At 52.5% G+C, this 25,987-nt stretch overlaps 1 protein-coding gene across 3 annotated transcripts in view; it reads right to left on the bottom strand.

The window, feature by feature from the left end:
* Positions 1–3,055: 3,055 nt before the first annotated feature.
* Positions 3,056–25,987, bottom strand: part of sema3aa (sema domain, immunoglobulin domain (Ig), short basic domain, secreted, (semaphorin) 3Aa) — a 41,635-nt gene continuing 18,703 nt past the window's right edge. Inside the window, exons 2-17 of one of the 3 annotated variants that reach the window (XM_053861951.1) lie at positions 23,790–23,950; positions 22,426–22,488; positions 16,966–17,085; positions 15,996–16,086; positions 15,805–15,924; positions 12,235–12,377; positions 11,242–11,356; positions 11,106–11,175; positions 8,352–8,496; positions 7,997–8,216; positions 7,804–7,895; positions 6,596–6,637; positions 6,353–6,510; positions 5,377–5,444; positions 5,145–5,293; positions 3,056–4,444 (exon numbers count right to left, since the gene is read on the bottom strand). In XM_053861951.1, coding sequence (XP_053717926.1) covers positions 3,773–4,444; positions 5,145–5,293; positions 5,377–5,444; positions 6,353–6,510; positions 6,596–6,637; positions 7,804–7,895; positions 7,997–8,216; positions 8,352–8,496; positions 11,106–11,175; positions 11,242–11,356; positions 12,235–12,377; positions 15,805–15,924; positions 15,996–16,086; positions 16,966–17,085; positions 22,426–22,488; positions 23,790–23,950 — 2,429 coding nt within the window. In that variant the 3' untranslated portion in view covers positions 3,056–3,772. Of the gene's footprint in view, positions 4,445–5,144; positions 5,294–5,376; positions 5,445–6,352; positions 6,511–6,595; positions 6,638–7,803; positions 7,896–7,996; positions 8,217–8,351; positions 8,497–11,105; positions 11,357–12,234; positions 12,378–15,804; positions 15,925–15,995; positions 16,087–16,965; positions 17,086–22,425; positions 22,489–23,789; positions 23,951–25,987 lie in introns of all 3 variants that reach the window. The other 2 variants (XM_053861953.1, XM_053861950.1) reach the window with 2 other exon arrangements.

Below are 25,987 nucleotides of genomic sequence, written 5' to 3'. Positions count from 1 at the left end.
GTCACCTGCCTTCATCATGAACCTCACTGGCTCTCCTCCCGGAGAGGAGAGACAAGAAGGTCTGTGATGAAGGAGAGGAGGGGGAGGAGGAGGAGGAGGATAACCAGGGAGGGTCATGATGAAGAGGCACATGAAGAGATGGAGGAGTCGATGGTGAAACGCCTGAAGAAGAAGAGCGACTTCTAAAATCCTCACCTGAAGCCTGAAATCTTCCTCCGCTCTCATCCGCTCACCATCAAGGACGCAGCTCCAGAGAAACCCAGGTGACCGGCTTCTCTGTTTATGGCCGGCTCTCAGGAAGATGAGGAGTCAGGAACTCAGCTCTTCATCCTCCTCCTTCACTGCCGCGAGTCAGAAGGAGCGTCAGGTCACAGCAGGTCTAAAAATAAATGCTCTGGCTGCAGGTTCCTCCGCAGAAGCTCACACCTCTCCGTTACTTCCACTCCAGGAAGCGGACCTCAGACACCGGCCTGGTTTCCAGCTGCGACCCCCATCGTGGCCTGGATTCCTCCGTGAAGAACATCTGTTTGGTTCACGGTGGGAGAAGAAGCCTCTGGGATCAGACCTGCAGGGTGAAGATCCCTGCGTCATGAGAAGGTCACGCCGACGTCAGACCCCAGTCATTGAGAGACGTGAGTCATGACGCATGAATCAAGTTCCCACTGATCCCTGCAGCAGGTTGAGACCCCGGGGGGGTGGGGGGGGGTCACTGATCCACCTTGGTTGCCATGGTTTCAGCTGTGACAACACCACTGGAGCGTGAGATGGGTGAAGAAGGAAAACCTTCCTGTCACTGCGGAGTCCGGGGCACCAAGTCATGACTGGGGAGGGTCTTAGACGTTTCATCCATCAGGTACTGCAACAGCTGAACCTCTTAAAGCTCCTCTCGGTCCTCACTGCATCACAGCTGCAACATCTTACTGAGCCTCGAGTGAGTGAGTGAGTGAGTGAGTGAGTGTGTGAGTGAGTGAGTGAGTGAGTGAGTGAGTGAGGGAGGGAGTGAGTGAGTGAGTGAGTGAGTGAGTGAGTGAGTGAGTGAGTGAGTGAGTGAGTGAGGGAGTGAGTGAGTGAGTGAGTGGGTGGGTGTGAGAGTGAGTGAGTGAGTGAGTGAGTGGGTGAGAGTGAGTGAGTGTGTGTGAGAGTGAGAGATTGAGTGTCAGAGTGAGTGAGTGAGTGAGTGAGTGAGTGGGTGTGAGAGAGAGTGAGTGAGTGAGTGAGTGAGAGGGTGAGGGAGTGAGTGAGTGAGTGAGTGAGTGAGTGAGTGAGTGAGTGTAAGAGAGAGTGAGGGAGTGAGTGAGTGAGAGGGTGAGGGAGTGAGTGTGAGAGTGAGTGAGTGAGTGAGTGTGAGAGAAAGTGAGTGAGTGAGTGAGTGAGTGAGTGAGTGAGTGAGTGAGTGAGTGAGTGAGAGAGTGAGTGTGAGAGTGAGTGAGTGAGTGAGTGAGTGAGTGAGTGAGTGAGTGAGGGAGTGAGTGAGTGTGAGAGTGAGTGTGAGAGTGAATGAGTGAGTGGGTGTGAGAGTGAGTGAGTGAGTGAGGGAGGGAGGGAGTGAGGGAGTGAGTGAGTGTGAGACTGAGTGAGTGAGTGAGTGAGTGAGTGAGTGAGTGAGTGAGTGAGTGAGTGAGTGAGTGAGTGAGTGGGTGAGTGAGTGAGAGAGTGAGTGAGAGAGTGAGTGTGAGAGAGTGAGTATGAGAGTGAGTGGGTGAGTGAGTGAGTGAGTGTGAGAGTGAGTGAGTGAGTGAGTGTGAGAGAGTGAGTATGACAGTGAGTGGGTGAGTGAGTGTCAGAGTGAGTGAGTGAGTGAGTGAGTGAGTGAGTGAGTGAGTGAGTGAGTGAGTGAGTGAGTGAGTGAGTGAGTGAGTGAGAGAGTGAGTGTGAGAGTGAGTGAGTGAGTGAGTGTGAGAGAGTGAGTATGAGAGTGAGTGAGTGAGTGAGTGAGTGAGTGAGTGAGTGAGTGAGTGAGTGAGTGAGTGAGTGAGTGAGTGAGTGAGGGAGGGAGGGAGTGAGTGAGTGTGAGAGTGAGTGTGAGAGTGAATGAGTGAGTGGGTGTGAGAGTGAGTGAGTGAGTGAGGGAGGGAGGGAGTGAGGGAGTGAGTGAGTGTGAGACTGAGTGAGTGAGTGAGTGAGTGAGTGAGTGAGTGAGTGAGTGAGTGAGTGAGTGTCAGAGAGAGTGAGTGAGTGAGTGAGTGAGTGAGTGAGTGAGTGAGTGAGTGAGTGAGTGAGTGAGTGTCAGAGAGAGTGAGTGAGTGAGTGTCAGAGTGAGTGAGTGAGTGAGTGAGTGAGTGAGTGAGTGAGTGAGTGAGTGAGTGAGTGAGTGAGTGTCAGAGAGAGTGAGTGAGTGAGTGAGTGAGTGAGTGAGTGAGTGAGTGAGTGAGTGAGTGTGAGTGAGTGAGTATGAGAGTGAGTGGGTGAGTGTGAGAGTGAGAGTGAGTGAGGGAGTGAGTGGGTGTGAGAGTGAGTGAGTGAGTGTCAGAGTGAGGGAGTGAGAGTGAGCTGCGCACGGGTCTGTGGAACGGCTCCATTCATGAACTCGGGGAAACTCGGTTGCCATGGAAACAGCTGTCGACTGTGGTGTCAGCAGCGGTGCGCGTGCAGTACCGAGGTCTTCCACGGGGTGTCAGGAATCTAGATTGAACCATGCAGTTAGGTGTCTGATCCTGTAGGTGTCACCCTTGTCGCATCTGAAGAATTCTGCAGTTGAACAGGAAGTCGTTCTTCTTTTGTTGTTGAAGTTCAAAGCTTCTGATGCTGGACTCTATGAGCTGTGTCCACAGGGCGAGGCGGATGATTCCTGTGGGTTTATAGCAGCAGCAAGAGAGACAAACCTTCTGGGGCATGGTCTCCACATTTGGGGATTTATTATTGACACCTATTGATTCAATGAATGCAGGCACTCTGAGATAAAAAGAAAAGAATCATCAGAAAGTGAGATGAGAGGTCACTGAAACACTGTTGCGCAGGTGGCGCTGTGACGGAAGTCTTCTGACCGTGGCTCATGGCCGGGCGTGCGTGCGTGCGTGCGACACCAACTGGGCCTGAATGAAAAGGCGTGCGGTATTGGAGATGTTTATTGAGACAACGGGGTGCATGCCAGAGAGGAGGGTTACAGCCGCAGTAACTATGGCTCTCTGAGGCCGGAGGGAGGAGCCCTCCTCACACCAAACACTTGACGATAAAAAAGATGCACTTACTGGAGGCAGCATTCACATGCAGTACAGGTCCAGGCCTGGCACAGAGGTTCACAGCGACACTTTGCTTACACGTGAGAGACGAGGTGTGCGACGGCAGGGAGGACATTTACAAAACAGAGACTGGATTGTGCTTGTGGTTGTTACAAAAGTCCAGGGTTGCTCCAACTCTGTCTCCGGTGGTGAGCCACGAGCCGCCGTAGAAAAATAAATGCAAGCCTTTCACGAAACAATAAATAAGGGTGAGGAGGTGGTGTGCTTGTGCGGGCGCCTCTGTACAGGGGAATAAGTTAGGCCGCGCCATGGCCACGGCGGGGCGGGCCGGGGCGGGGGGGCGGAGCCCACGCCAGAGTTCGGCAAAATAAGCTTCTTCATCAGACACTGACGGACAGCGACATGCAGCGCCGCCTTCTGGGCTCTGTCATTCTCTTCACAGCAAGAGTCCGTCCCACATGCAGGGGCCCCGCGACGGTCCTTCAGGTAGCTTATGTACAGGAGGGTGAAGAGTCTGTCTGTCTGCTGGCCCCGCGCCGCTCTCCTCTGCAGTGTGTGTGTGTGTGTGTGTGTGTGTGTGCGTGCGCGCCGCCTCAGACGCTGCGCGGGGGTCTCTGGAGCTCGTGGGTTCTTCTGTTGCGCCCCTTTTTGTTCTCCTGCATCCGCCGCCACTTGGCCGAGTGCGGACCGCCGGCCCGGGCCCCTCCAGGGGCCTGAGATCCGGCCAGGCCCTTCTGAGCGTTCGCCGTCTTCTGGCTGCTCTTCGCTGCCGTCGCCTCCGGGTTCGATGGACCTTTCTGGCTCTTTGCCGCTCCCTCTTTCGCCGGTGCCTCGGCCGGGAGCCACGGCTGGTTCTCCGGCGGGCTCGCCTGCTGCTTCTGGGCGTTGGGCCCCATGGATTTGGGACGGACCGCAGACGTGCCCGCTTTGGCGCTCGCCGTCTTCCCGCGCTTCTGTTTTCGGTCCTTCTTCCAGACCCGGTCGCAGAACTCCTCCACGCTGTTGAGGTCCGGGTGATCCAGCAGAGACAGGAAGTCCCGGTACCACACGCGGTGCTTGGCCGAGGGGCCCGTCGCCAGGCCCGGGATCCCGGGCAGGATGTCTCCCAGCCTCTGGCTGGGAATCACCTGCAGGTGCAGACGCAGCAGGGGCTGGATGAAGCCGTGTTCCACTGCGTGGCAGTGGTAGACGGCCGAGTCGCCCTGGGCCAGGCTGCGGATCAGGAGGCCCTGGTCGGTGCGGAGGACCCGCTCGTCAAACTTGATCTGCAAACGACGGAAAGAAAAAGCTGACTTGGCAGTTTGGGTTTCGGAGGTTCTTCAGGAACTGGTGCAGAGATGGACTTCCACATTTCTGTTGCATCTGTTCTGTGAACAATAAGTGATCCGGACCGGGTGACAGGGGAGTGGCTGACAGGTTCTCTGCACCTTCACATTTGAATCCAGCTGTCGTGATGTACAGCTTCACATTCGCTCAGAAAAACCATGTCTTTTCACCTGCTGGAAAAGCAAGAACAGCTTTCACAGCTCTGCTGATATTGCCATTGCTGAATTATATATTGTTTGGGGAAATTAAAATGACATTTAAAATTTAAATTCATATATGAACAGTGACCACATTTTTAAAGGCCATTTGAAGGGAAGCTCACATGTGGCCGGTATTGAGGGAGGTCAGAGGTCATTTGAACAGGGTCAGAATCATGACTCCTTTCTTCTGGACAGTTTCTCGACAGACGAGAAACTGTCCTCGCTGTGAACCCACCAGGAGCATGAGTCCCGGGGGTGACTGGACTTCCTGCTTCACTCAGACCCCCTGGTGTCTTTCACCCACTTCAGGAGCTGGAATCGAGCCGGCAACCTCTGGGTCTGAGCTGAGACGCATCACTCCGCTCTTGGTGACGGAGGGAGCCTGTTTTCAACACGGCTCTGCTGCTCCTCACTATGAGCACGTCTGTACGTGTCGCACCTCCAGCTTGCGATCGTCGCTGGCCCTCTGCAGCTGCCAGTAGATCCGGGCCCTCTGGGACTTTGGGCTGCACTCCAGGAACATGCTGCTGTTCTCCACGCCGAACACGCTGCGGTCCTCCACGGCTCCAGCCAGACCCTCGCCGTCGTCTGCCGCACAGATGGAGACAGAGGTGAGGGGCCGCGGGGCCAGAAGGAAACAGCGTTCTGGAGCTGACTAAACCACGGCGCACCATGGTGCTGGAGGTCCGAGCACTGGGAGAGAGGGTCTCCGTTTCTGATGTCCTGCCGCCGGGTCCGCCTGCACACAGAGAAACAGGCCTCTGTCATGTCCACGCTCTGCCACGAGGGGGCAGTGTTTGACAACGCAAGAGTGTGCGCGCGTGTGGCAGTTCTCCCTCATGCCAACCAACGTTGAGGCGAGTAAAAACGTTTATTAGTCCTGCAGTTGTCACTAAAAACACCCGGTAAATCAGTTTGTGGCGCGGCGACGCACACGTGACTTCCGCTCCAGCAGCTCTGACTCAGGGGTCGGCTGCTCACCCCTGAGGTCAGAGGAGGCCGGCGGCGGTGGTGTGGACCTCCTGGAGAGTGAGGCGCTTCACGGTCAGCTGGCTCTCATGTGGAGGGTCAGTCAGACAGAGAGCACTGGGACGGTGCAGCACCAAGATGACGCCTCCTGAAGCCAAGCTTTTCCATGCCACATGAACATCTTCATCGGATCACTCCACGGTCTCCTTCCACTTTCCCTCTGACTGACTGATCACAATGTTCCAACATCATAAAACATTGCTGTCATTTACAGCTTGGACAGAAAAAGAAAGGTGTTTTTAGACTGACGCTTCAGTCACGATTGTGTGGCTCATGAAGCGGTGTGGTCATTTGTCCACAAGATGGCACTCAATAGTCGATGAATCTTTCATCCTGACATCACTCTCTAGGTCAGAGCGCCACCTGCGGAGCTCTGAGAATGATGCAGAGCTTCATGAAGCTTCACCAGGTGTCACCACTGTGCCGGACCTCAGACCCGAGCCAGACCTTCCGTCCAAGCTTGGGGTGACCTTTGAACTCTGCTGGTCCAACTCTGCCCTCGCGACTCAGTCGACTGAGAGCGGTTTTATACTCTACATTCACCAACAGCATGGCCCTTGATCGGGGGCCCCAAAAGGCCCCTGAGCCTGACTTTGGCGTGTCTGGAGCGAGGCTCACCTCTTGGCGGTGGGGAAGTATCGCGAGCACTCGCTGCCGTCCCAGGCGCAGTAGGGGTCCCGGGCCAGGCAGCACTCGGCGCAGGCCTTGCCGTACACCTCGCAGCGGTGCAGGGACATCTGCGAGACGCCCAGGGCCGAGCCCAGGTACAGCTGTTGCTGCGGAGCCAGACGCACACAGACGTTAGCGGCGCTCCAGTCGAGCCCTGACTGGCCCCTGCTGGCCGGGTCGCTCCCTTCTTACCTGCTTGGTGGACAGCTCCATGGCAGTGATGGGCGTGGCCTCCTGCACAGAAGACACCTCGGTTAGTCAGCCACTCTCTCTGCCACCTCTGACCCGTCCCGCTGCCAGGTGGAGCTCATGGGACGCAGGCGCTGGAGTCCCTCCCTGCTCTGGGCCCAGAGGAGGATTTTTATCGACTCTCACTCTGGCGGCTCAAGGTTCTGTTTTGGGAGGTGTTGATCAGGACAGAAATGAGGCTCCCCTGGGCTCTCACGACTCTGACAACAGCTTTCTGGACCAAAAAACTTTGGACGGACGAGTAAAGGGACGAGCGTAACACAGTTACTACGGTCTTCACCATCATCATGCGTGACAGAATCCAGCTTTTATTGTGAAGGCCTGGTTTCCTTTTGCAGCCGTGGGTGTGGCGTCTCCTCTGTGCCGAACCCTGCAGCCTCTTCTGTCGCCTTTTGTTTCGGAATTTTGGACCAGTTTTCAGATGAGAATTGCTGATAAAATAAAGAGTAGCATGGATTGTCTTGTCAAACCCGAGGCCCGTGGGCCACAAGCTGCCCGGGGATGATGTGCTGGGGTCCGTGTCTGGATTTTTCTAATTCCAACAGAACACACTCACACCACCCAACGTCCCATAATGCACTGCAACTGTTGACACTCTTGATATATTGTCATGTGCCAAAGCAGTGTCAACAAGTTTGATGGAGGCATTTGAGGCATTCTCGCCGTGAACTCAGACTCAGGTCAAAGTTCATTTCCCTGACAGATACAAGCGAACACAAAAGAACAGACATGGTCCTGGGCTTCTTCTGGGACAGGCGACGGGTGTCATCCTGCCCGGGCAAGACGCAGGACACTAGGTCACCACTAACTGAACCAGACGTCGCTAAACTATCGCCGGCGACTAGATTATTTTTCACATCACTGTTTGGGCCGAGAGCACAACTAGATAAAAGGCAGCGCAGCAGTGAGGGTTCCGTGAGCCAAGTGGCGGGAAATCGGTGCACAGCGCCCCCAGCAGGGCACAGTGACTATTGAACAATGGGACACTGCCGATTCTGGAGAATTTGAAAATAGATAAGTAGAACATATTTCATGGTGGGTTTTATTAGACTTGATATTTACTGTGTCCATACTGGTTTCACTGAAGCCACATTTGTGCTCTGGAGAAGATTCTGCTGCAAGACAGGCCCAGAAGAACCGTGGTTTCTTACCCGGAAGACGGTCATCTCCTCCAGAACCACCTCCTCCAGGTCGTGCCAGCTCTCCCGGGGGATGGTCACCACCTTCAGCACCGTGCCCAGGTCTAGGAGGCGAGGCACACGCACACTTAGAGTTGCTGCAGTGCATTCTGGGACGACGGTCCGTTGGTGCTCACTGACAACCACGTGGGGTCCTCAAATTCACCTGTGCCGATGAACATGACGTCGTACTGCCCGTCCTCCGCCTCCACTCGGTCCACCACCAGCTGGGAGAACTGGTAGTCCACGTCGGTCCGCACCATGATCGGCCGACCGCCTATCGGGTGCACCGGGTTGTACATGGCCGGGTGCCCTCTGGCGAAGGTGATGACATCATCGGGGAGGTCCTTGGTGGAGTCGAAGCCGCCGAAGGTCTTGCTGGGACACTGAAGACGCACGGACAGAAGGTGTAAGAGCTGTGCCAGAGTTGCGTTTCTCATTTTCAGAGCTGTCAGTTTGGGGCCTCGGTCTTCTTGCTAAAGGTTCTGCTCACGAGTGAAGGGAGCCTAGAGGGCACTCACGGTTCCGGGGCGGGGGTACGGCACCCTGCCTTGGAAAGGCACCCACTGGTAGTTGGGTCCGTCTCTGTGGGCGTAGGGGCCGAGGAAGACCCGCCTGATGTCTGCCATGTTGTACATGCACACGGCCGAGCCTTTGAAGATGTTGCTGTGGAGGGGAGGCAGACGTGAGACAACAAACAAGAGGCATTCATGAATAATTGGCCACTCGACGGAGATTACGGGCCGCTTGAATTCCAAAGACTGACGACTAAATGAGCCTTCGGCGCACAAAGGCCGAGGGGCGCGCTGTTGTCGTTACCTAAGTGAAGGGCTGACAGACTGGAACTTGGCTGGGATGCCTTCCAGCCTCCCGAGAACAGACAGGAATCTGGGCACCTCCCCAGACAAACAGGAGAGCCGGGCAAAATCCCCTCCCGTGTTCGGAGCCAGATGGGTGGATTTGAATTTCTCTGGCCAGACGAGGTCCGAAGCAGGCACGGCCGATCCGTCTTGTCAAGAAGCAGGAGGGGGAATGATGTGGCTTTTCCCGGGTCATCCAGGAGACAGCTCATCAAAATGGAGGGAGCGGCGGGGAGGACGATCCCCAAACATATATTTTACAGGAGCTCCTCCATTATTCATGTGCAAGCGTGAACACAGCCAGCTCGCCCTTTCCATACCTGACCGCAGAAGCGCCGCACGCGCAGATGCCGAGCAACATTTGGAGCGCTTCCGACTGGATCGGCTCCCCCAGATGGAGGAGCCTTTGTACCCGTCACATTCAGGAGGCGGGCGCCAAGATGAATGGATTAACATTTGAAAATGTTCATCAGACAGAAGGCCAATTAAGTCTCGGGGCGTGGCCTCGGAGCGGCTCGCCGCACAGCCCGAGCCCTCGGCGGCGGCCTCTTGGCGTCCTGTTGCACGGCAGCGGTGAGAGCTGTGACTCCCGTCTCCGCTCATCTCTGAGGAGCACCGATTGAACCGCTCTCATTTCCTGACTGAGTCTGGAAGTGCGTGGGCGACGTCACATGACACGAGTCGGGACGGGCCGCGCGGGACGGCTGTCAGGGCCGGTTAGCTGGGCCCGCCGTGTCTTATTGTTAGCAGTGAGTGATGATGAAGTGTTTGTCCTCCTCCTCTTCACACACTGTGCCACTGGACACAACAGCGCCCCCTCCCTCCCCCCCTCCCTCCTTTCCTCGCCCCTCGCTCCACAATGCAAATTCATCATCGTCACAGAAAGTGCAGCCATCTGTGCCACTTCAGCTCTGATTATTAGCCGCCGTTGCTGTGTCGCTGCGTGGAAAACACCCAGGTGCACAGAGAACCAGAGGGAACCACTTCATTTCCCCGTTCAAAGTCCAGTCTTTGAAAAATAAAGATTGATCTGATACAGTATATAATGTTTCCCATCAAAGTGTCTATCTGATAGGCATCCATCCACCCATCCATCCCTCCCTCATCCATCCATCCATCCATCCATCCATCCCTCCCTCATCCATCCATCCGTCCATCCCTCCCTCCCTCATCCCTCCATCCATCCCTCCATCATCATCCATCCATCCCTCCATCCATCCATCCTTCCATCCATCTCTCATCCCTCCCTCATCCATCCATCCCTCCCTCCATCATCCCTCCATCATCCCTCCCTCCATCCCTCATCCATCCCTCCATCATCCATCCCTCCATCATCCATCCATCCATCCCTCCCACCTCATCCATCCATCCCTCATCCATCCATCTCTCATCCATCCCTCCATCATCCATCCATCCATCCATCCCTCCCACCTCATCCATCCATCCATCCATCCCTCATCCATCCATCTCTCATCCATCCATCCCTCATCCATCCATCTCTCATCCATCCCTCCATCCATCCATCCATCCATCTCTCATCCATCCCTCCCACCTCATCCATCCATCCATCCAGCCATCCATCCCTCATCCACCCATCTCTCCCTCCCTCCCTCATCCCTCCATCCATCCATCTTAAGCTTATATCTTCGGTTCCTTCAGGTGTCCCGAAAATGGAGCTTTTATGTTTTCCCACCGATGACTTACGTTTTCCCACCGATGACTTATTATGTTTTTTTGGTTGGGATTTTTGCATTGAAAACCGACCACCACCATCCCACCCACTTCCACGTTGCATTTAAAAGTTGCTGTGATGTTTGTTCTTCTTCAGACAGGACTTCTGGCTCGGAGGACAAGGTTCTCCATCGGTGGAGGGACAGAATCATGATGCGCACGGTGTGTCAACGGTCAACAGCAGAAATGTTCTGTCTTCAGGTGTAAGTACCCAGTGAAGCCACTTCAGCCACCAGGGCAGTTACACTCAGCGTTTCTCTGGTGTCTGTCCCAGTTGGGGAGGAACCAGGTTCCACCAATAGCAAGAGCGACGTCCACCTAAGCAAACAGTGCAGGATTTGGCTCCAGCATTGCCTCATCTGACACATCACAGTCCGAAGAAAAACCTTCTTTCCGACTGAGTGAGGATCATGTTTCTGCTTCCTCTCACTAATCTCATTTCCCAGCATGCTTTACAGAAGAGGGGGACAGGTATCGGGGAAATGGGCTAAAAGCAATCGCTCATCTGCGAGGCGAAGCGCGCGCTGGAGTTATGCCAGGGTCGAGCCGCGGCCGACACCTGGAAGTGGATTATGGTGGGGAGAGCGCTGTCTGGGATTGTGCTTTGCGGCGCGTGACATTTGACATGCTTGGGAAAGCACCGATAAGGGGCTGGAATAAAAGACACAGCCCGAGGATGTTTACCTGGAGGTGGTGAACACGGCGTAGACCACAGGGTTCTTGGGATCCTTGGAGCTCATGAGGAACACGTCCTCTGAAGTCAGAGAGAGAGAGAGCGGGTTACACCGACCCAAACACCCGAAAGAAAAGGCAGACTCACGAAGCTCGTCGAAGTGTGTGTCGATGCCGTTGACCCCGGGGACCGAACACATCAGCCGAGCCTTGAGGAAGGTGGTCCACTTGTTGACCAGGCTCCGGTGGCCTCCCATGTCATTCTGGGGAACAGGCAGGGATCAATCAAACTGAGAGGGAGGGTTCTTGTTCAGGTGAAGTTTGAAGGTGAATGTTGTGTCGCAGAGAGGGAGGGAAGGCAATGAGCCGCACGACCGTTCACGCACAGCTACAGACACCGTCTCCCTCCCTCGGCATGTTTGTGGGCTGTGGGAGGAAACTGGAGCGCCAGGAGGCAACCCACACAGACAGGACCCCGGTTCACCCCAGAGCTGTTTTACCTGCAGCACTGCTAACCACAAGTCACAGACGGGAAATCGGACTTTCTAAATGCTGTGACTGAACCAGTCTGTTACAAACGTTTCATAACATCAAAGTCTGTTTCAGTTGCTGCTCAACAAACCCCAAATTGTTTAATGTGCCTCAGCGTTTCAGCCTGTTGAAACAGTATCTTCAGCGAAGCCAAATAAAAAGGTGCGTCTGCGTTTTTGGCGAGAAGCAGCGGACATCTTGGACAGATTGTCATGATATAGATTGAAATGTTTTCATGGAAAGGGAGAGACTTGGACGGCTCCGTCCTCCTGTTTGTTCCAGGTCAGGTCTGTAGAAGGCTCAGCAGAGGGGCCCAGATTTTCCTCTCCCTTTTCAGCCGCTCTCTTGGGAGGAGCCAGACACGCGGCGAGGAAAGTTGCATTGATCAAACTCTCCTGCTGCCGCTCCCAGTGACAACCCTGCTCTCAGATGTTGGCGGCGACGACGCCACTGGCACGTAAACGCACTCCAAAGGTGATGGCAGATGATAGTTTTTCAAAGCTTGCCCGAGCTTGTGGGAACCATTAGCGTACATGCTAAAGGTATTGAGCATGCACTCAATCACACACCATTTTCAAAACGATCTTACGTTACAGTGGTGACATGTTACCTTACACAGTTGTCCTATCCGGGCGATGGTGGCCTTCCCAGTGTGCTCTCCATCCATCGCGTTCTCTTTGAAAAACAGGAAGATTTTGTCGTCCTCTGGATTGTCACTCTCTGGAATCAAGTGCACGCCAACAAACCTGGGGTCTACAAGGAAGAGGATGCAGTGGTTACGTCGGTGGTCAGCGGGAGACTCCTGCTGTATCGGACACATAACCAAAAGGAACATTTGTTTAGGTTTAGGTCGTCCTCTCGACTTGTCTTCGTATGGTCTCCGCCACTTCCACCGAGATCGAGTCGCACCACGGCAACAGTTTGAAGTATTACGTCGGATTATTGGTTCACGTCGTCCACTTCAACCTATCAGAAGAAGCAACAGGGCGAACAAGCAGAGAAGGATCGAGGCAGGGGTTGGACTCGACACACACTGAACATGCTGAACGATTGACTTGTTTAACTGCAAGTCCAGAGCCAAGGTTGAATGGCATCACCAGGAAGGAGTTCATCTGTGGCGACGTTCATGTCATGACTGGAAATCACCTGTTTACTTTGGAATAAAAGTCGGTCAGTCAGTCCTCTCCACCTGGCCCTCCACCGGAGCCAGGGGTTGCCATGGTTTCCCCAAAGCTTGGCACGAACTGACTGTGAAGGAACAGACTTGACTGTCCCAAGCTGCGAGGTTCTACGCTGAAATATCCGCCAGATCAGCTGGAATGGATGAAGTCCCAGTCGGGATTCAGTGGGGTCCACTCCAAACAGGAAGAGGTCCTCACATCCCTCCACCCCTATTCCACAGCTCCCGGCCCAATCCTCCGTGATCTCCTCCGGTCACGGCTCAGTGAGGACAGACATTCACTTAACACCCCAGCGTCACAGTATCTGACTTTCCTCCGACTCAGCGCTCCAAGTCCAAATCCCACATAACCCGGCTTCAAGACCACATCCTCGCACCAACATATGGCTCTGATCGGGCCTGGAAACCCGCGAGTGCATTTATCTCCTCTTGAAAAGGTGATCACAGCGGCGCGACAGAAAGTCAGGAGGGAAACGGGCCGCGGTTTGTCACGTGTAACGCGACACGCCGACTACAGGCTGCAGGGTGAAACACGTGGTGCCGAGTTACACCTCCGACGCTGCAGAGTAGCTGCGAAAACTGCCCGAGTGGCCAAAGTGGAAAGTGGATTTATAAGCCGGGTGCGGGCGCGAGACCTCCGGAATGAATCACGGTACCACGCGCTCGCGGCGTGCGTGTGCCAGCGCCGCGGTGAGCTCACACTTGGTTCCACATTAAAGGACACAACTGGACTTTTAACATTTTCCTGTCACCAGTTCTGACACAGAGGCTCAGAGACTACTGTGGTCCATAAAGAGGCCAGTCATTCACCAGGGAACGTTAGAAGAACAGAAAAAATAGTTTACTGAAAACAGAACCAACACATAGCTATTCTTTCATTAGTCACAATCTAACAAAAGTAACACTCAACCAAACACCAATAAATGAGGAATAAATTCTGTAAAAAAAACTGCAGTGTAAGTCTGTTTAAAAAAACAATACTAACATATCAAAAAATATATATCAAGCAATACTATCAAAAAATGTAATTAAATGAAATGAAGTTTGTTGGTAAAGAAGAATGAAAAGATTGAAAGATAATTAGGTCAATGAAGCAACTGGTCAATAAATCTATGAACAGTATGAATAAAATGAACATATGAAATACAAAATTAAATATTTTAATGTTTTATATTTGACTAATTGTATTTTAATTAAAAAATGCTACAAAAGAATTTCATCTCAGAAAAAATAGAATAAAAATCACATTTCATTGGGGACAATAATGAACGGTATGAAGCTTCACTTCTGAAAGTCTAAGACTGAACTGGAGTGTGAAGCGCTGAAGCCGTGCAGAGTCAGGCAGAGCAGCTGGATGACACAGCCGTGACTGTTGCAGTGCACGTGGGGCCATGTTCAACCAGGGCGTGGGCCGCGTGTTACTCAGCTGCCGGCCAGGTTCGGGCCGCAGGCCTCGCGTTGGACGCCTGCCTTCTGACAGAGAAGCTCACAGCGAAGACACTAAGACACGGACCCACAAGCCGCCGTCGCTTCTCACGCGGCCTAAAAACGGCCCTGAAAGGCTTGTTGTATCTGGTTACAGTCGCTGATGAGGGATGGCTCCGCCCTAATCCTCCACGCTGGACCTGGATCTGACAGTCGTAAAGTCCGGCTCGTAAAGAAGCCGGGGGAAGGTGAAAGACGGGTGGAGACTAGCCCGCGGGGGGAGGAGGCGGGGAGGGGCGTGGAGCGCAGCTGAGAGCCCACCAGTGGCGCGGCGTTTGGGACTGACCTCCGCTGACCCCACACACGGAGCCGGTGGGCCCCTCACCGCGGCCGCAGGCTCACGGTCCTCCACTCCCAGTCGGCCGGCGGAATAGCTTTGATTTAGTGCTGTGAGGACCTGCGCCTGGTCGTGGTCCCCACAAGGTTTAAACCTCAGTTTAAGGGTTCAGATTTCAAATATATTGAATACGGTTCCAACTGGGTCCTGGTTCAGGTGAGCCACGCGTTCAGGGCGAGAGGCTGGGGGAAGGGCGACGGCCAGGAGAGGTCCTCACAAGGACTGTGTGTGTGTGTGTGTTAGTTTGCCTCCAGACATGAATCACTAAGTGTCAATATCAGTATATTTTCCTGATAAAGCAACATATAAATTATACATTAAATAATGAATAATACATTATCACTGACTTATTATGTTTGTTTATTGACTGACAAGTATCTCTCTTGTGGTCACATGTCAAGTGTGTACACCATTAAAAAATACTGTATGTATATTAACAAAATGTGAATATTCATATATAAGAAAAACAAAACACCAGAGGCGAGAAATGGATATTTTTGTCCAGACGGACGTGTTGGAATGGTTGATGTGCGCACGTGTGTCTGTGAGTGTGTGAGGGTGTGTGTGTGTGTGTGTGTATATGTGTGTGTGTCTGTGTGTGTGTGTGTGTCTGTGTGTGTGTGTGTGTGTGTGTGTGTGTGAGTGTGTGTGTCTGTGTGTGTGTGTGTGTGAGTGTGTGAGTGTGTGTGTGAGTGTGTGTGTGTGTGTGTGTCTGTGTGAGTGTGTGAGGGTGTGTGTGTGTGTGTGTGTATATGTGTGTGTGTCTGTGTGTGTGTGTGTGTGTGTGTGTGTGTGAGTGTGTGTGTCTGTGTGTGTGTGTGTGTGAGCGTGTGAGTGTGTGTGTCTGTGTGTGTGTGTGTGTGAGTGTGTGAGTGTGTGTGTGAGTGTGTGTGTGTGTGTGTGTCTGTGTGAGTGTGTGTGTGGTGTGTGTGTGTGTCTGTGTGAGTGTGTGTGTGGTGTGTGTGTGTCTGTGTGAGTGTGTGTGTGGTGTGTGTGTGTCTGTGTGTGTCTGTGTGTGTGTGTGGTGTGTGTGTGTGTGTGTGTCTGTGTGTGTGTGTGTGTGTGGTGTGTGTGTGTCTGTGTGAGTGTGTGTGTGATGTGTGTGTGTGTGTGTGTCTGTCAGGGTGCAGACAGGTGCGTGCGGTCCTTGCCACGGTCATGCGCTCGCGGCCTCTCACCGTTGAGCCACCTGGAATCGTGCTGCTCCGTCCTGATGGGATGATGGTCTCCCAGCGTTCGGAAGATAGCAAAGTCTCTGCCCATGAAGTCGGCCGACGTGCCGGAGTAGAGCTCCCCGTCTGTCAGAGGGCGCCAGGGTCAGGACCCGCACACACACACACACGCACTCAGAGAGCGGGGGATCGCTCACCGATCAGCAGGGAGGACGACAGCATCTTGGGGTCGTAGGGACTCTTGCCGCGGCCGTTCTCATAGTGGGAGCCCAGCCGGAAAATGTTGTCCTGCAACAAGGATCGGGTTACACACACACACACACACAGACACAGACCGGCCGCACTCGCCAGTGTATATTTTAAAATATCAAGTTATATATTCACAAGCTTTAATGCGTGGTTCTTAACACTATGATCATTATTGAAAACCCAAATATGTGTTGTTCTTTCTCTAACCAGGCCACTGGTTACTTTCTCATCACTATTCCACATGGATCAGTAATAACGTGTAATAACTGAATGATTTGCGCTGAGACGGCCACAGCACAACATTGACAGTCCTGCAGGGTTAAAGGTCGCTCTCCTCCTCACTCGACTCCGCCCCAGGTCCAACCCACCAATCAGAGCTCAGAGAGCTTCCAGCGCTGACAGACAGAGAAGATGGCCGCCACGGTTCGTCCAAAATTAGAAGTGAAATTCACCTGACTTGTACGACTGAGCATTTGATTGATGGGTTCACACCAGGATTTTATACACCTCAATGTTATCTTAGTCTTATTATTAAGACTTTTCTGGCTTCAGGAATCAAAGAAATGCACTTTATTCTCTGCAGGTCGAGACACCAGTTCAACCAGAGAAGACAGAACCACCATTATTTATGTTTTTATCCCCCGAAAATTTAAGTACAAAAAAAAGTTTGACCTCCCATTTTCCCCACATTTTTTGTTTTATTATATTTTTCTTTGAATTTCATCTACATTGATGTTCTTTATGTTTTTAGTATACAATAATAATAATTATTAGATTTGCATTTTTATAGAGAAAAACCTGTATCAGAGGTAAATAATCAACTCAATACTGGAGTCACAAGACTGAAAGCGACTCTGTGCTGCAGTGAGGGAGCGACAGAGAAAGACCGGAGCTGAGGCGTGTTTTGGAGGGAGTCACCTCTGCCCTCTTGCCCATCTCCAGGTAAGCACAGATGGGGTGGAAGGCTCCGGTGCCGCAGATGTACAGGTGCGTCTGGTTGTACGGCTGCAGGACGCGGATGAAGTTGGAGCACTCCTTCTGAAACAGAAGCAGAGCCGGCGTCAGCTGGAGGCAGCGTAGACTTCCAGAGAAGGTTTCTGCACACGAGCATCTTCCAACACGGCGCCACCCTGGTGGGCGACATGGAGCCTCCACCTTCAGGCCCAGGACGCTGGACTCTGAACTGACCTCCAGCTATAATGTTGGTGCGTGGAAACTTGCCTTTCAGTCGCCAGTCAAATGTATCGTCTTATGATCGGAAGACACTTCAGACAAAGGTTTTTGAGGTCAAGCAAGCTCAGAGGGCGACGTGGCATTTCAGATATATGCATGTTTAACTTGGTCAAAGAAGAAAAAAAAGAAAAACTTAACGCCAGAAGTCGAACTAACTGCTTTCCATGATAACAATAACAATAATAATCATGTTGAATGTCCCCACTGTGGCACTAACAAAGGCCATCCAATGCAGTGATAACAACAACACGTATGATCACGTGTCTATAGTGTCGTGAATATTATAGGAAACAAATGCCTCCTGTAAATGACACTTTGGTATTTTCTTCATCCATTAGTGCTTCAGCAAAACAGTCTGGGAAAGTGTTTCCATTGATTCATTTATGGATGATTCCATTCATATTCTTGTCCAAATCAAAGCCTTGTGAGACGCGGCGTCCTGATCCACTTCACAGCTTCCAACAAATATCGCTGGAAACCAACCCACACCATCTCACCTGCAGCCTGCGCTCAGCTCTGAGCTCCATGGACCCGCAGCGCTCCGCCGCTGCTGCCAGGCTGTTTATTAGAGGCTCCGGTTATCAGAGGCCCCGGGGCCACATGTGCGCCGCAGATGAACTGGGCTCTCACCAGTGACAACAAACATCCAGCTCACCAACGACAGCTGCAGATCTGGAGGGTCGCATCATCACCACACAGACACACACACACACACACACACACTCACACACACACTCACACACACACACACACTCACACACACACTCACACTCACACACACACACACACACACACACACCACACACACACACACACACACACACACACACACCCACACACACACACTCACACACACCACACACACACTCACACACACACACACACACACACCCACACACACACACTCACACACACCACACACACACTCACACACACACACACACACACACCACACACACACACTCACACACACACACACACACACACACACAGACACACACACACCACACACACACACTCACACTCACACACACACACTCACACACACACACACCACACACACACACACACACACACTCACACACACACACACACCACACACACACACACACGGACACACACACACACTCACACACACACACACCGCATACACACCACACACACACACACTCACACACACCACACACACACACACTCACACACACCACACACACACACAGACAGACAGACACACACACACCACATACACACCGCATACACACACACACATACACACACAGACAGACACACACCACACACACCGCACACACACACAGACAGACAGACACACACACACCACATACACACCGCATACACACACACACATACACACACAGACAGACACACACCACACACACCGCACACACACACACACACACACACACACACACACACACACACACACTCACACACACCACACACACACACAGACAGACAGACACACACACACCACATACACACCGCATACACACACACACATACACACACAGACAGACACACACCACACACACCGCACACACACCACACACACACCACACACACACACACACACACCCACACACACCACTCAGCGGCCCAGCACTGGTTGACACCTGCCGCGGTGATGTCGCCGGCATCAGAGGGCCACGGCTCCTCCACCGAGTCCACTGGGAAATAAAGCCCCAAACCATCCTCATATCACACCGTCTTTTGGGTATTAGAAAGCAATGAGCTCTCAGTTTCCCGACACATAATTGGACTTTGCACTGTTGTTTATATTCTGCCGTTTCTACAACTCACTAGTGTTATCACAGTGTGTGTCCTGTGCGCACACTTCTTTTTCTCTTATGGGATGCAGGGACACAAAGAAGTTCACCATGCGGCGTACAGCTGTGTGTGGGACGAAAACACCTCCTGAATCCAATAAGACATCAGGTTTAAATATATTTTAGGCTCAATGTCAAATTTCAATCATGATTCAATGTACATTTGTATTTTGTCTCACAAGTGTGTTGGAATTATTGTTCACTTGTGTCACACAATTTAAAAATGTATGTGACAAAATTCTGAATAAAAGGAAAAGTCTGATTAAATGTAGGAAGCTGTTACTGTTATTATAGATTTTTCCATGACTTGCCTGTGTCATATATAACTGAAACAAATGAACTTTGTCTTCATGCTACCACCACTACTACTACTGATAAATACGAGTAATTTATATGGTTTTCAAAATTATGTTTAAAATTCGACAAAACTATAATACAAAACCAAACTATACTAAACATTAAAAAACATATCAACTCAACATCTAAATTACATGTGAAGTACTGAATCATAAATTATAAATCATTTATTATGTTTCTTTCTTTAAGCACCTCTTTTGTGGTCACACGCCACTACACCGAGTACACCGTTAAAAAAATACTGTTGGTGCCCAATTATAGAGACAAAATGTGAATATTGATATTTAAAAGTTTGTCAAAAATATAGTGGAAAAAATGAACTTTTACTACTACAACTACGACTACTACCACCACTACTACTACTACAGTAAATAGTAGTCATTTATGTGAATATGACTTTCAAAATTCTGTATCAACTTTGGCAGAAATAAAATAAAATAAAATAAAATATCGATTCATCTCTGATGAAAAGTGGGGGGTCTGAGGGCAGGTTTCAGAAGTGAGGGTGGAGCCCAGTGACATCATGGCAGCCGCGTCACGCAGCAACATGCTTTGAAAACATGAAAGCCAAAGGCGACGGCTACAAAGACTGCGTGCCGACAGATTCATTTCACGCGTGAACAGCTGCAGCCCCAAACCTCCTGAAGGTTCTGTGTGTTCCGGGCGTGAAACGTGAGCAACCTGCGAGGCGCACGGCCACTCGGACGTGGTGGGCCGGCTCCGGTGCGTGTGGTCCGGCCACATGAGCCGGCGGGCACCGACGCGGGGATTAGCCAGGGGGAGTGACGCGAGCCCAACTTTCTCATGGGGCCTCCAGGGCTTCAGGTCAGACGAGGAGGATGAGCGGGAGGATGGGGGTCCGACTGGTTTGGTTCTGAAGCAGCCGTGCCACACAAGAGGAGCCCTGAACCAAGTCATTCGGACTCGGCTGCTTCCTTCAGCTCACTTCTCAGGTCACTCGCTGACCTCCATCCGTGACCTCGGCGACAAGTCGTGCAACCATCGGATCACATCCCGACACGTCACTCTCGTGTCCGAGTCGCCTCGAGTGCTGAGGCGACGCCGTGAGACTGTGGAATCTGCAGCGCAGAACTGAACCACTGATCCAGGCTGGTCCCTTAATTTCAGCCCAAATCATCCGTTCCAGTGCAACTGTCGGCCCGCGGGCCACATCTGACCCCCCCGACAGTCTGAGTTCGGTCCGTCTGAAGCCACTCTCATCTGGACCTTCTAAAGTGATGTCGCCCTTCTGCTTGATCATGCATCGCCGTGGTCTCACAGGTCACTCTGGATGAGCTCTGACTCAGGTGTCGGGGGTTCGATTCCCAGGCTCCTATTCCAAAGGTTCTAAATGAGAACGCTACACTCACCCACTGTTTTCATTTTGAAGTGAAATGAACAGGTTCAAAGCAGCGGGAGCACGTTGGCTGCGCACACACACACACACACACACCAGCAGAGTCTGGCCTCACACACACCTCAGGCCCTCACAGACACCTCCACGTATCTTCACAGGCTTCTCCCTAGTGACTCCTCGCTTCTTCTCAAGTCATTTCTGTTGACAAACTCAAATGATGGGTTGGAAGTCCATCCGCTGGATTTGGGGACTTTCATTCACAGATTCAAGCAGAACATTTGGTTGTGGGTTTGAAAGGATCCGAAATCAAGACAGATGATTTTGGAGGGAACATTTGGGGGCGCACTGGTCCCCACAGGTGACTGAATCCACACATCTCGAAGGGACTGTGGGAGAGAGTCGGGGCCGAGGCGACCGGCGTTCGGGGCGGGGGGCAGCTGTCGCCCCGCAGCTGTAGCGTGTGGTTTGGCCCGGCCTGTTGCTGTCCGGTCCAGTCAGCGCCGCTCTGCACGGAACCCGGCCCTGCTCTCAGCGCCTCATTTTCAAGTGTAAATGTTTTGGCAAATTCCGATTCGCTGAAGCTGGAAAATAAACACGACGTGTTTGGCTGAGTCTGTGTCGGTTCAGCAGCAGCAGCCGGATCATCCGCAAAAACACGCGGAGTGAGAGTGAGCGGCGCAGCGGCTCGGACAAAGCTAACATTGGCGTGGACGTGTTTACAGAGACACAAGACACGACGACGCACTGGAAGAGAGCGGCGGGTTGGGAAGAGACACAGGACTTTTCCAACAGATGGGGTGAAAACCTACATCTGCCAAGGGCATCGGAGCGCAACCCAGTGAGACTAGAGTGCGAGTCTCCAGTCACTCAGAGGATCTGTCAACAATCTCTCAGACCCTTCCCTCTATGAGTTCTTGCAACAACAGTACAAGGCCACCTACAGGCCGGGCATGCGTACTACAGCTGTCTCAGTGGCTGGGAGTGAAACTAGGTCGACTGACTCCTTTATTGAAAGAGGCGGGGAAGGCGCTCTGAAAGGAAACATGTTTTCATGCCGATATGGTCCCAGGAATACAAGCCCCGCCCACTAAACGTAAGAAGGAAAACAGATGTTCGTCCATGAGTCACAGCGGTCTCTGAGCCGCGGGTGCAGCGGTGCTGTCTGCGCCGTAGAAAGGCTTCAAAACGCATGACGACCACTTGTAAACTAGTCTGGAAAACATGGAGACGGACTCGTGGAACCCAGTGGAATCATCGACTGAAGTATTGTTGTGGTTATGGGTTCTCCTCGTCCCGTCCATGAATATCAGCGTTGATAACACGGTGTTTTCTGAGGTGCACGGGCAGGACGCCTTTCATGCGAGTTCAGTGCTGAGTCATGGTTACTGCTGAGGTGCAGTCACGATACACGTTTGATCCCTTTCATTGAGGGGCCGATCCCAGTGGAATCCGAGCCCCGACCTCGGCACCAGACGGTGACATCAGCCCGCTCTTGTTTTCATGTTTACGACTGGCAGTTAATGAAAGATCAAGACGCGCTGCCATTTGAAGAGCAGCGGGATGGTGATGTCATGAGGCAAGACTTACCCCGAGGTCCTTTCCTGCCCACTTGCACTCGTCCCGCTTGGAAGGAGTGGCGGGCCACGCCATCTGTGGGGGAAACAGCACCGTCAAATATCAGCAATGTACGTAAAGTGTGAAATGTTGAAGCCCAGCGAAACTAGAGGCTTGTCCAGACGCAGACTGGTTTCTTCCTGAACCATAGAGTCTCTCGGCTCCGGTCGATTTTGTCTGGTCACCGCTGACATTACTGCCATCTTGTTTTCACATCCGTGTAGCTATATCGCTGTGGAATGGTGCTGGTCGTGTCACAAAATGTGGCTCAGTAATGAGTCAAAGTAAAAAGGAAAAATATCAAGTATCATGATGCTGAAAAGCTACAATGTAGTGTCTTCATATGAAGGTCTCAGGAGGGAGAGGATCCACAGGAGCAGGTCTTCAGTGTGAAAGTCTAAACACATCATCAGCGCATTCGAGTTTATTCTTCAGTTGGAGAACTTAGCTGGACATGGTCCTGGAGAACCAGAGGCTGGATATGGACCAAATCATTTCCAACGGTTTGGGCTGCGGCCTTGTAATCCTGACGTCACAGCATGCTGAAGGAAAAGTCCGGACGAAATCATCGGAATCATAATGTCAGACGTGTGTTAGGTCATTGTGTAGCGACGAGGAGGCGTCGATGAAGCGTGTCTGAAATGTTAGCATGCTGCCATAGCAACCCACTGTAGGAAGAGCAATCTAATCTAATCTAATCCATGCAAAGGGGTTTCGCGCTGAAGAACAGGGACGGTGCTGTGGGGCCCAGCGGGGAGACGAGTCTGGCTCAGATGACCTGCAGCCTCGGCAGCATCCTCCTCTGCGACGCCAGCGTCACCGGCCGGTTGCTCCAGCAGTCTACAGGCCCTGCCTCAGGGTGGCGCCGGTCGACTCCTCTGGCAGAGAAAGCCAGTGCTCCAAGTCCAGTTCCTCATCCTTTGCCACGTGTCCTGGTTCCTCCTCAGGTCTTCAACCAGGTCCTCCAGTGTCCACCATGTGACTGAGCTGGCTCCAGAGCGAGGCGACTTTCACGGTCCCTGGTGCCAAACCATCTGGGAGGCACGTGGACAGCAAGTCCAGCGTCTCCCAGTGCTCATGACCTGATCCCTGTCCCGGGATCAACTCCGTCTCTGCAGCATCTGTGTTTTCCATTTGGGAACAATTACGCTACATTTGCCTAATAGCAGCTTTTTGGCCGTTGTTTAATAACGATGCGCAGAAGCAGAGACAGACGCGGGGAAAACAGCCTCTCAGGCCAAGGGCACTTTTTCCATCAGGCCTGCAGACAACATGTGACCCTCCTTCCTCCCATAGAAGTGGGTCCCGGCCCGGAGCCGGCGGAGCGCACGCCTTACCTGCTTGTGGTCTCTGTTGATGTTGACCAGGTCGAAGGAGAAGATGTGGTCCTCGGCTCCGACCAGCAGCCGCCCTCGCTCCTCGTCCAGCAGGAAGGTGTCGTAGCTGGAGCTGTTGGCCAGGCCGTTGAAGGTCAGCAGGTTACTGGACTCCAGCATCTCTGGAGAGGAAGACACCACACCAGGACACCAGGGGTCAGAGAAGCAGAAGGTGACCTGCTCCGCTTCAGACAGGCAGGAACGCTCATGAAGACAACACAATATTCCACAAGCGTGTAGCATGATCCCCCTGCAGGTGTTGGAGGACCCCAAGGGGACCGTGACCTTGGAGCCCAAAGTGCCGTCGATTTCCTTATCATCATGGACATTCATTCTACTGTGTGCTAAAGATGCAGCAGAGGTGTGCGCTGCTTCTGTACCTTTCTCGCCTTTCTAGTTTTATTAAGAAGCAAATATTGCAACAAGACTCAATCTGACAGCAGGGGGCAGCAGCGTTCCAGAGCGCTACCAACACAGGAGGCACCAAGAGTCACCCGAATGAGTCGTGAGACCTTTAAGACGTTGGTTAATCTTAACCAAACTGTGGAGCAAAACCACTTCTACGTCAACCTTCCGACCAACCCTTAAAAGGGCGGGGCAGTCAGTGAGCAGCACGGTGGAGCAGTGGGTCGTGCAGCGGCAGCTGAAGGCTCAGCATGAGGAGTGAACTCGGTCCTCTCCACTCTCCTGTCTTCTCCCAAACTCCTCGACTTCTGTGGGTTTCTTTCAGGCACTCTGCTTTCCTCCCACTCTCCAAAAACGATGTGATGACTGCAGGTGTAGGTGCGTGCGTGAAGCAACAGGAACCTGCTGAGAGGGTCCCTCCACCCCGGGTAGCTGGGACAGACTCCAGCACCATCACAACTCCCTCAGGATCAAGTGCAACTCCCTGGTGCACAACTAAACAAATGATAAACAACACGGAACATTTGCTCCGACTTCCTCAACGACGAGAAGCTTCAGCTGCTTTGCTTGAGCAGAAGGCAACATTAGGACCGCACCGCTCCAACACCGAGCGCTGGGCATCGCGCTCACTCGGGGAGCCAATCAGGTTCAGCCCGTCCGTCTGTGACGGAGTGAATAATTCATGCCGCCGCTGCAGGCGACATTCGTGACAACAGTGTTTTGGAGTACGTTGGTTATGTAAATGAATGAATAGAGGCTTGACGTGTCAGCTGAAGTGAGGCAGCGCCACTTTCACTCGCCTCACAGAGGAAGCGTCCACATGTAAATCAGCTGGTGTCTCCGCAGCCATGGGGCTCAGGTGGACCGTGTCCGGGGCCCGTGGTCAGGCATTATCTCCTTCAGGTTATTGACCACCAGACAAAGAGGTCCCAGTCGGGAGACGGCAGTTAATGTTCAACCTCCCGCGGACGAAGAGTCTTTCATTAACCTCCGATGCTCTGTCGGACATGAAGAAGCACCTTGTTGTGCTGAAATGTTCCGGTGCTTTTGGCTTCAACTCTTGTTTGCTGCAGCCACGTGTTCGTCTTTTTGGTCCGCTGTGACTCCCCGGTCAGCATCAGCCTCACAGGAACAGACAACTCCAGCCAGCAAAAGACTCATCTCTGACTCAAGGTCGTGTCTCCATCAAGCTGGAGTTTCATTAAAACCAGTGGCGTCCACAGTTCCCCAGTTAAAACACAACCCAGCACCTGGTCGTATACAGAACTGTTAAATCAGTTCTGTATACGACAGACAGGAGTAGAGGCGAGTGTCTCTGAGGGAGAAGTCTGGAGACGGTGGTGGAGGAGGAAGACTGACGGAGAAGGAAGGGAACCAGTGATGGAAAAGAGCAACTCACAGAATGAACTGTGAGTTGCTATATGACAAGCCAGTACATGCAAACATATTTAAAAGACGTGACAAGGGAGGGGAAAGACAACCACAACTCGATGTTGATATCAAACTTGATATCATTTGGTGTCTTGTAATAAAAATCAAGTTTGGTCCACAAACACAGAGACGCCAGTGTCTCAGCAAATCCAACGGTGCCAGCTTATTTTCCCACACTAGGGTCTGCTAGAGCAGCTGGAGAAGGACGCTATTCCCCCGCTGTGTTCACACCGCTCCTCTGCCGGCGGCCATCTTGCCTCTGACTGGGCCCTCCAGTCGCACTTGCAACAGCTGATCCATGTGCAGTGGTGAGCGGTGACTGA

This window comes from Synchiropus splendidus, chromosome 4 (assembly GCF_027744825.2).
Source record: "Synchiropus splendidus isolate RoL2022-P1 chromosome 4, RoL_Sspl_1.0, whole genome shotgun sequence".
Taxonomy (NCBI): Eukaryota; Metazoa; Chordata; class Actinopteri; order Syngnathiformes; family Callionymidae; genus Synchiropus; species Synchiropus splendidus.
Note: the sequence above shows the minus strand (reverse complement) of the source record. Positions and strands in the feature narration are given on the sequence as shown.